The following is a 9256-nucleotide window of genomic DNA, read 5'->3' on the forward strand; positions in this document are numbered from 1 at the left end:
TGATGAATGGTCTTCTGTATCTTTTGAAAACATTTCAACATATTTATAGCCTAACCAATCAGCTAAAGTTAATGCATCACCCATTGTAATTTTTCTTTGAGCTTCTAGATCTGTTTTATATCCTACAATAACACCAGCTACATCACTAAATTTATTATTAATTAAAGGATAATATTTTCTATGGATATTTTGAAATGATTCTTCATTTGTAATATCATAAACAATTAATATTGCCTCAATTGTTCTACTAATTGCTGGATTTGTTTGTAATAATTTATTATAAAATCCCCAATCAATCATGATAATTTCATATTTAATCTTTTCCATTTCAAACCGAGTTGTTATCTATAAGATGAATGTTTTTTGTTATTTAAAAATATCTTATCAAACAAACTGCATTCATAAAATCATGCCCTGTGGGGTCTTGCAATGCAAATTTTCTAATAAATGTTGTTTTTCCAACATTTTGATCTCCTACCATTAACATTCTAATTTTAATATCACTAATACAATAAATATTATGTTAATTGATTGATTTATTGTGTATAAGACAAACCACTGTAAAAAATCTCTTGAAATACAATCAAATAATAATTGACAAGAATCATCTTTCGTTGAAATCTCATAAAATTGACAAAGTCTATCTTGTGCAAATTGTTCTGCTTCTTTTCGTGTGATAATACGATCAATCTCTTGATCCTTTTTATTTCCTATAATAATAATTTGTGTATCAATATTACAGTATAAAAATATATCTGGTAACCACATTGTTTTTAAATCAGTAAAAGATTTTAACTCAGTTATATCGTACATTACTAATATAGCGTCATATCCATCATATGGATTATCACATGCATAAAACGATTGTTTACCAACAATATCACTAATAGAAATTCTAATAAAATCATTATCAATTTGAACATGTTTTTCTCTCTACTTTATTACACCATTTAAATAAAACTAAACAATATAAATAAAAACTAACAAACTGTTTCTTCTCCTTGACTTTGATGACTTTCAAAAAAACAATCACAAAGTGTTGTCTTTCCTACTCCAGAACTTCCAACTACCAACAACCTTATTTCCTTTTTACCAATAATTTGAGAACGTGTTCTTAGTGATTTATGTGCTGGTCGAATCATCTTTTATATAACTAAACACTGAAGTTCCCTTCAAAAAATAATTCCCGATTAACTAAATATTATTTTATTAGAAAATATTATTAAATATTTTTATGTTATATATAACTTAAATTAAAGAAGGATATTAAAAATAGTTTTATTATTCAGTCAGTTGGTCATATCCAACAGTATTTTTATTAACAATATCATTAATTTGTCTGTGAAGCAAAGACAAAAGAGCCATCGACAAAAGCAGAACAACTGTTATAGAATCAATTAGAATTGATATCCATAAACACTTTCTTCCTCCTTCAAAATTACATTTGGTACATTGAGTTTGGTCATCTAAAATACACCCACACTCTTCACTATCAAAAGTGGTTGAGTTAAAACAACATTGTCCCTAAAACTTGTTAATATAACATAAGGTTATAAAACATATAGATAAAAAAAATACTTAACACTATATTTTAAAATCAAACAAACTTGTTGCTCTACACTTAATTTTTGAGAATGGTCCAATAATTTCCAATCAATAGACTCTATACTTCCATTTATCCCTGTACATAGTGTAATTGCTGTTAAGACTGCTGACGTTGATATAAGAAAAATACCAAAAACAAATTTTCTTCTTTGAGACTGAAGGAAGTGATGTGTGATAATAATAATAATACAAAGAGATATAGTCTCGAAGATATGAAATGTGACAGAAAGAGAAAGTCCTAATAACTGCCATAAAAGCAGAAATTGTTGACCGTCATAAATAATTAAATCAGAAATATCTCCAAAAATATAAGACAAAACGATTATTAATGTTGTCGCTGTTATCTATAAGTTACTTTTTGTTTTAACTAATGAAGGAATATACTTGTAAATAAACAAAAGGTCTTTTTTAAAAAGAATTTATATTGACCAATTTAATATAAAAAATGAGAAATCTATTAAGGAAGTTGAAAAATTAATACAACAACTTAGTTAATAAAAATAAAACAAACAAGGTATATAACACTACCATTCATAAGCTTCATTTCCCCCATTAACACTGACTCTAATTTCTCTTTTCTAGTTTCCTTTTTTTACCTCCTTGGAAAAGATACAAAAATTTCTCTTTAATTCTTTTTCTATTGATTTCTGTTATTCTAACTTTAGATGATTCATAATTTTGGTGATATTTTATTTTTATCAACTGAATGAGAAACAAAAAAATGATGTATTTTTTCAACAAAATAAAAAATATACCTTTCAACAAAACATAAATTTTTTTTATTATTCTTTGATGAGAAAAAATAAAAAGAGTTTAGTTTTCAGGTAATAGATTGGATAAAGATTAATCTTTTTCTTTGTTTTGTTTTTATAACAATAAAAGAAGACCTTATTGATGACATAAACAGTTATTTTAATTTTTCTGAATTTTCTCTTGTTGAATGAATAACAAATAATATTTTTTTTTGTTGTAAAATAAAAGATACTTCTTCTTTATTTGAGAAGTTATCTCATTGCTTTTGTTCTTTCTTCTTGAAGAAGAGATGCCTTAAACACCATTATTTTTCTACCTTCTACAAGATAATTATTAAACTGTTCTATAGCTGTATGTTGATCAATTGAAGTATCAAAAACAACAAAACCATATCCTTTACTTTTGTTTGTATCTCTGTCATAAACAACGCTTGCATCAATAGAATGACATGGCTCAAATAGTTGTTTTAATTCAAAACTATCCATACTAAATGGAAGATTCCTCACAAAAATAACTGTTTCACTTAATCCAAAATTTGTTTCTTTGGTTCTTAAACCATCATTATTACATAATTCATCTCGTTGAATTATCCTTTCACCTCCCCTTTTATAACTCTCTTGATATTTATCCATTCGTCTCATATAACCATCTGACCTCAATGATGCATCATACCGATATCTCTCTAAAGGTTCATAAATAAAATCATAATTTTCTTGTCTTTTCTTGACATATGGATCAAAACTCATTCTGTCATATCTTTGATCAGTACAATAAACTTGTTTACTTTCTTTGTCAAAGCTTTGTGGATTTTTATTATAAAATTCATAACTTCTAGAGTAGTCAAAATCTCTTCTTACTGGAAAGTCTTTTACTCTTGAAAAACTATCCCGAAACGAAAATGGAGCACCAGTCTTGAAAATGTGTTGGTTTCTCTCTCGACTTCTTGATCGTTCCTTATGTTCATGTTGCTTTCTTTCAGTAGCCATGTCTACACGAATATTTCTACCTCTTAACATCTCGTTATTACCTTCTCTAAGTGCTTTTTGAGCTGACTCTTCTGTATCAAATTCAACATACCCAAATCCTTTTGAAGCACCATCATATCTTTCCATAATTACAACATCAACCACCTTTCCAAACCTTTCAAAAAACTCTTTCAGTTCAAAGTTTTTAATTTGATATTCTAAGTTTCCAACAAACAACCTTCGGTTCATTTTATTTCTTTTTCTAGTTCACATAATGTTTTTTATTAATATTATTTCTTTAGCAAAAAAAAATTAATAAAACAATTTATACAATTTAAATTCATAATTTTTTCTTTTCATATATCTTAGAATAAATTAATTGATTATGTCTGATAGAAAAGGTATATTTGCTGCTTATTTTAATAAGAAACATGCTACAGAAGAAAAAAAAGAAAAAAAAAAGGAAAAAACAAATAAGCTTGTTGTCAAAGTAAAAAAAAATAAAGAGACTGAAGATAAAGATGCAGAAAGTTCCCTTGAAGAAGGAGAAATGAATTATGATGAAATGGATGAGTCATCAGAAAAGGACCCAACAATGGAAAGTGATGAAAATGATAATAATAATGAAGAAGAACAAAATGAAAATGAGGATGATGATGATATGGAAGAAGAAGACCAAGAATTGGAAGCAGAAAGTTTAGAGGAAGATGACTTAGGAGATGAAGAAGAACAACAAATTAGGAGCGAGTTAATGGGATTTTTTAATCATTTGACTAAATCAAAAGAAATGAAAAAAGCATTAAACCACCAAAAACAACATAACATAGAAAAGAAAGTAGAAGAAAGTAAATCACAAAAAATAGAAAAGAAAGTAGAAGAAACTAAACCACGAAAAATAGAAAAGAAAAAAACTCGTAAAGAGAAAAAACAAGAACGTAAACTAAAAAAACAAATCAAAAGAAATATTAAAAAGGAGGCAAAAGAAAAACAATTGAAATAAACAATGAACCCTGAATTTGATTTTATCTTTAATTTATTCATTAGATATTCTGTTATTTTTCAATTGACGTGGTACAAACGTCAATATAAAGAAAAGATTATTTAAAAACCCTGTAGAACTAAGATAATATAATTAAAATGTTTCAAAGAACTTTAACAATTACTTGTTGTGGTGATGGAGAAACTGGGAAAACTGCATTTATTAAAACATTACTTCACCAAAAACATGACCAATTTCATATTTCAACGTTAGATGAAGAGTATCTTTATGACCTTATTATGGGAAGTAAAACATATAAATTAAAAATATTAGACAGTCCTGGTAATCAAGAATATCGTGGAATGATAGAATATGATGTTAAAGATTCAGATGGTATTATATTATTTTTTGATACAACAATTGGTCCTTCATTTGCTGATTTAGAAGAATATTATGAATGTTTTGATCGTGCAGTAATGGGATTTGATGCACCAGTAATTCTTGTTGGAAATCTTCATGAAGATAAGCAACCTTCAGTTAAAAAAGAAATGATTGATGAATTTTGTAAAAAACATTCATGCGAATATTTCCCATTAAATTGTGTTAAAGATGAACAAAAATGTATTGAAGCAATAACTGAATTGTATAAGAAGATGGACAAATTAAATTAATAGCATTATTTTTTTTTGTTATTTTAAGAATGTTTTTTTTTTTTTATTTTAATAAAAATTTATAATAAAAGAATTAATAATTAAAATAATAATAAATAAAACTATAAAAAATAAAAAAATAAATTTAATGGGTTGTAAAGGAGAAGAATATAAATTAAAGGGAAATGAATTTCTTCAACAAAAACGTTATAAAGAAGCAAAAGAACAATATACAATGGCAATAAAAGAAAATCCAAGAGAGTCTATTTATTATGGAAATCGTTCACTTGTAGAAATTAAATTAGAAGAGTATGAAGAAGCACAAAAAGATATTGATTTGGCATTACAATGTAATCCATTATATGTAAAAGCATTACTTAGAAGAGCATTAATTTCTATGCATTTTAAAAAATATTTTGAAGCTAAAAAAGATTATCTTTATGTTCTTGAATTAGAAAAAGGAAATAAAGAAGCTACAAATGCATTGGTTACAATTGAAACATTAATTAATAAAGAAGATAAATTAACTAAAGATGTTCAGGAAATAAAAACTTCTATAAAATGTCCAAAAGAAATTCCATCTAATTTTGATTGTTTTGAAAGAAATTGGAAAGATTTAAATGAAGAAGAAAGAAATAAATATTTAAATTATATTGGTATTGATAAATTTAAAATTCTTGCAAGTGAAAATATTACAAGTGAAATGATCAATCAAATTGCACATATTAAAAAAGATGATATTCAATGGAGTAAATGTATATGTTCATTTAAAAGAATATCATTCTTAAAACTTTTTGTTAATGAAGAAGCTAAAAAATGGTTAAATAATTGATTAAAATTTTTTTTTAGACCATCTAATTCTATTTTTGTTTCTTCATAGTTCAAACAAATAATTCAAAGAGTCTATAAAGAATTAATAACAATGAACTACAATTAATTCTTTAATAGTTTTCTTTATCCCTCCAAGTGGGTTTACAACAGAACTTAAATCAAATTGATCTCTCATTAAAGGATGAATTCCTATTCTTCCTTTATTTGTAATCCAAAATGAACAAAAAGCACAAAATATAAATTCTTGTTCAGTTGATGGATATAATGTAAGACTACGTTTAGTTTGACTTGTTGCTTTTCTTTTAAATTTAAATTTTTCACCATTATTGGTGAAGATAAAAAAAAAGAAAAATTCACTTTCAATATACGTCAAACCAGTAATTTGAGCTGGTAATGTTGAACCATTGAAAACTCCAAAACATTCATCTGATGGAGTTGTAACAATTATTAATAGATTATTTAATCCACAGACTTTACTTAAAAATCCTCTTGTTGATAACTCATCTATACCACTAAAATACACCATTCTAAAATATGACAAATTAGTCCATTTCTTTAATTTATTGACTTTATGTATTTCTTTTATTGAAGCAGGTTTAGGTAATATAGGAACTAAGAATGGAGAAAATCTTGATGAAGGTCCAGATTTGGTTCTGTTACTATTTTTTTTTTTAGTATCTACTCTCTTTTTTACATAATATTTTTCAACTGAATGTTCAATAAAATTATTCATATTAGGACAGTCTTTATAATCCATTTTTTCCGATACAAAGCCTTGTTCAGTATAATGTTTGTGTTGTTCATCAGATTCATTGAATGAATGAAATAAACATGACCATTGTTTATATGGATTGTTAACTACTTCATTGCAACTTTTAGTTTGATAGTCTATTCCTTTATAAGTTATATTCTTGGTTATTTGTTGTTCTTGAATATCAACTTGCGGTTTTATTTTTTCTTTAATAACAGACATATCTTCATCATCTTTTGTTTCATGAAGAGGTTGTGTATTAGTATTTCCCATCTTAGTTGTTTTAAAGATTCTTTAAAGATATTTTTAAGTCTATAAGTTTCAATAAAGTCTATTCTAATAACTTAATTCTCTTAAGAAACAAAAATGAATATGAGTTATATAGACTTGATATTAGTTTTATTGTAATTTAGAAGAAAAAGGATAAAATGAATAAAAGAAATTGACTAATGTTCAAATAATATTTCATTTTTATTTTCTTTATCTTCTTCTTATGTTTTGTTTTGTCTCTTCTTTATTCTTTCATTTTCCTAATCTTATCTTTCATAACTCTATTTTATTGTCTATTTTTTTAGTTGAATAACTGTATTTTGTAGAGATGAATTGGTCGTTTATTTACTGGTAGAGATATGGTTTCATATATTATAAATTTACATTCAGAGAGCGGTTTATTATGTCCAACATTAGAACATAGTCATGGTGCAATACGTTAGATTAGTCATGCTTCTTTTAATAGTAGTCAACTCACTTGTAAAAACTAAAAATAAAAACTATTAAACAAAACTGAGATTCTGATCAACAACAAAAATAACTCAAATAAGTATAACTAAGGCAAAAACTAACGGTCCAGACAATAAAACTAAAACAGCCAAAAAAATAGCACAAAAAAGATACTACTAATATTCGATTCATTTTTGGATCATTTTTTAAGAAATATAAAAAACAAAAAAAAAAGGAATAAAAAACCCAAAAGAACTTAATTAAATTAAAATGGAAATTTCTTCAACAGTTCTTTCTGAATTAAAACAAAGAATCACTTCATTAGAAGATAATGAATATAAAGTAATTTTTCAGATTATAGAGAATATCTTTGAACAACAATGTCAAAAAGTAGTAAAGAAAGAATCTTCAAATACACTTATTCCAATATTACCTTTTATTAGTAAAACATTTTCTAAGACACTAAGTATTAATGAAAGTTCTTTAACAAATAAATTATATGATAAAGAAGAACAAACCATTTATCCATTTTCAGATGACGAATTAAAACAAAAAGAAATCATTAAGACATTAGAAGAATGGAGTGAAAGAAAACGAATGGAAATTCTTTTTGATTCAGATATTGAAGGGTTTGAAATAGGAAATGAAATTTTTTCAAGAAAAGTCATGAAAAAGTCACATTTATTTATCATAGTGATTGCAACTAATCAAGATATTTTTGGAGGATTTATTTCTCATAGAATAAAAGAAGTTAATATTGAAATTAATGATCCTAAAGCATTTGTCTTTTCATTATATAAAAATAAAAGATATCAAAAATTAAAATTTCCTTTTAAAGGAAATAAAATTGGTGAATCATATTGTTTATATAATGCGGAAAATGATTTTTTAATTACATTTGGTGAAGGGGTTGATATACAAATTGCAAAAACACAAGGTATAGGGAGAAGTTCTTGTGAACCATTTTCATATGAATATAATGGAGATAAACATCCATTAATATCTACCTATGATTTTATTCCAGAAAGAATTATTGCAATTAAAATGTATTAAGAAAAATGATAAAAAGAAAAATGAAATAATAAATAAACAATAAAAGAAATTCAATTACATTTGATTTTTTGTTTCATTAAATTTTTCAATCATATAATTTAATTTCTCTCTAATTTGTTCATTTTTCTTTTCAATTAACCATTCTTTAATAGTACTATTTAATAATGGATCTTTTACATCTTTATAACAAATTTGAATTTTAGAAGTTAAATCATTATATGGTAATACACTTACTCTTTCTATAGCAGCAAATCCAATAGACAATTCAATTTCATTACCTTTTTTTACAATAAAACTATCTAAACAAATCATAAGAATACAACTATTTCCAATAACTTTTTTACCTTTTTTAATACTAATATTTTCAGCATAAACGATTAAACAATTATTATCTAACATAGAACGATAAAAACAAGATTCATATAATTTTTTAATAAATTCATCTTTAGTAGTAATAGTATCAAATTTAATTTGAATAGTATTTAATTTTCCTTCAGTAAAACTACGAATAATAGCATAATTCATTTTTTGTTCATATAACATAATTTTATCAATATCTTTATATTCTAATTCCCATTGAATTTTATTTTTTTTAATACTCATAATTTCAACTAAACTCATTATTAATTGTTCTTCATTCATTTTTCCTTTTTGTTCTTTATAAATTTGAATTTGATTTGTTTTAACAAAATTTTTACTGTCTTCAGGGATTAAAGTATTTGATTCTCCCCATTTTAATTCTAAAATATTATAATTGTCAATAATTTGAATATTTTCTTCTTTAAATAAAGATTGAAATGAATTAATAACTAATTTTGTTGGATGAAGTAAATAAACAGAAATATTTTGTTTAATTTCAGGTTGTGATAATATATAATGTATTGTTTTAATTATTTTATTCCAATAATCATTTGAATTAAAATTTAATGAAAACCCACTACAATCAATA

At 24.7% G+C, this 9256-nt stretch overlaps 9 protein-coding genes and 1 pseudogene across 9 annotated transcripts in view; 4 read left to right on the forward strand and 6 right to left on the reverse strand.

The window, feature by feature from the left end:
- Positions 1-403, reverse strand: part of EHI_014210 (uncharacterized protein) — a gene marked incomplete at both ends in the record, with an annotated part of 655 nt that extends 252 nt beyond the window's left edge. Inside the window, 2 exons of the mRNA XM_001913508.1 lie at positions 1-345; positions 395-403. The exon at positions 1-345 is cut by the window's left edge and continues 252 nt beyond it. Of these exons, the coding sequence (XP_001913543.1) occupies positions 1-345; positions 395-403 (354 nt within the window). The remainder of the gene's footprint in view (positions 346-394) is intronic.
- A 77-nt stretch (positions 404-480) lies between these two features.
- EHI_014220 (small Rab GTPase, putative) lies at positions 481-1142 on the reverse strand (the record flags this gene model as incomplete). The annotated part of the gene is made up of 2 exons (XM_649958.2): positions 481-933; positions 990-1142. 2 exons carry the CDS (start codon positions 1140-1142, stop codon positions 481-483), a joined length of 606 nt encoding a protein of 201 aa, XP_655050.2.
- A 139-nt stretch (positions 1143-1281) lies between these two features.
- On the reverse strand, positions 1282-2158 carry EHI_014230 (uncharacterized protein; the record flags this gene model as incomplete). Its single annotated transcript, XM_649957.2, has 3 exons — positions 1282-1524; positions 1608-1949; positions 2117-2158. The coding sequence occupies 3 exons, from the start codon at positions 2156-2158 to the stop codon at positions 1282-1284; spliced, it is 627 nt and encodes a 208-aa protein (XP_655049.2).
- Positions 2159-2609: 451 nt separating this feature from the next.
- Positions 2610-3572, reverse strand: EHI_014240 (RNA recognition motif domain containing protein; the record flags this gene model as incomplete). Its single annotated transcript, XM_649956.1, has 1 exon — positions 2610-3572. The coding sequence occupies one exon, from the start codon at positions 3570-3572 to the stop codon at positions 2610-2612; it is 963 nt and encodes a 320-aa protein (XP_655048.1).
- Positions 3573-3708: 136 nt separating this feature from the next.
- On the forward strand, positions 3709-4323 carry EHI_014250 (uncharacterized protein; the record flags this gene model as incomplete). The annotated part of the gene is made up of 1 exon (XM_649955.1): positions 3709-4323. The coding sequence occupies one exon, from the start codon at positions 3709-3711 to the stop codon at positions 4321-4323; it is 615 nt and encodes a 204-aa protein (XP_655047.1).
- A 137-nt stretch (positions 4324-4460) lies between these two features.
- Positions 4461-4973, forward strand: EHI_014260 (annotated as a pseudogene).
- A 127-nt stretch (positions 4974-5100) lies between these two features.
- EHI_014270 (uncharacterized protein) lies at positions 5101-5784 on the forward strand (the record flags this gene model as incomplete). Its single annotated transcript, XM_649954.1, has 1 exon — positions 5101-5784. One exon carries the CDS (start codon positions 5101-5103, stop codon positions 5782-5784), a length of 684 nt encoding a protein of 227 aa, XP_655046.1.
- A 62-nt stretch (positions 5785-5846) lies between these two features.
- On the reverse strand, positions 5847-6807 carry EHI_014280 (uncharacterized protein; the record flags this gene model as incomplete). Its single annotated transcript, XM_649953.2, has 1 exon — positions 5847-6807. One exon carries the CDS (start codon positions 6805-6807, stop codon positions 5866-5868), a length of 942 nt encoding a protein of 313 aa, XP_655045.1. The 3' UTR covers positions 5847-5865.
- Positions 6808-7524: 717 nt separating this feature from the next.
- Positions 7525-8307, forward strand: EHI_014290 (uncharacterized protein; the record flags this gene model as incomplete). The annotated part of the gene is made up of 1 exon (XM_649952.1): positions 7525-8307. The coding sequence occupies one exon, from the start codon at positions 7525-7527 to the stop codon at positions 8305-8307; it is 783 nt and encodes a 260-aa protein (XP_655044.1).
- Positions 8308-8361: 54 nt separating this feature from the next.
- Positions 8362-9256, reverse strand: part of EHI_014300 (uncharacterized protein) — a gene marked incomplete at both ends in the record, with an annotated part of 999 nt that continues 104 nt past the window's right edge. Inside the window, one exon of the mRNA XM_649951.2 lies at positions 8362-9256. This exon is cut by the window's right edge and continues 104 nt beyond it. Coding sequence (XP_655043.2) covers positions 8362-9256 — 895 coding nt within the window.

The sequence above is a fragment of the Entamoeba histolytica genome, genomic scaffold, assembly GCF_000208925.1.
Source record: "Entamoeba histolytica HM-1:IMSS scf_1104750516447 genomic scaffold, whole genome shotgun sequence".
In the NCBI taxonomy this organism is placed as follows: Eukaryota; Evosea; order Mastigamoebida; family Endamoebidae; genus Entamoeba; species Entamoeba histolytica.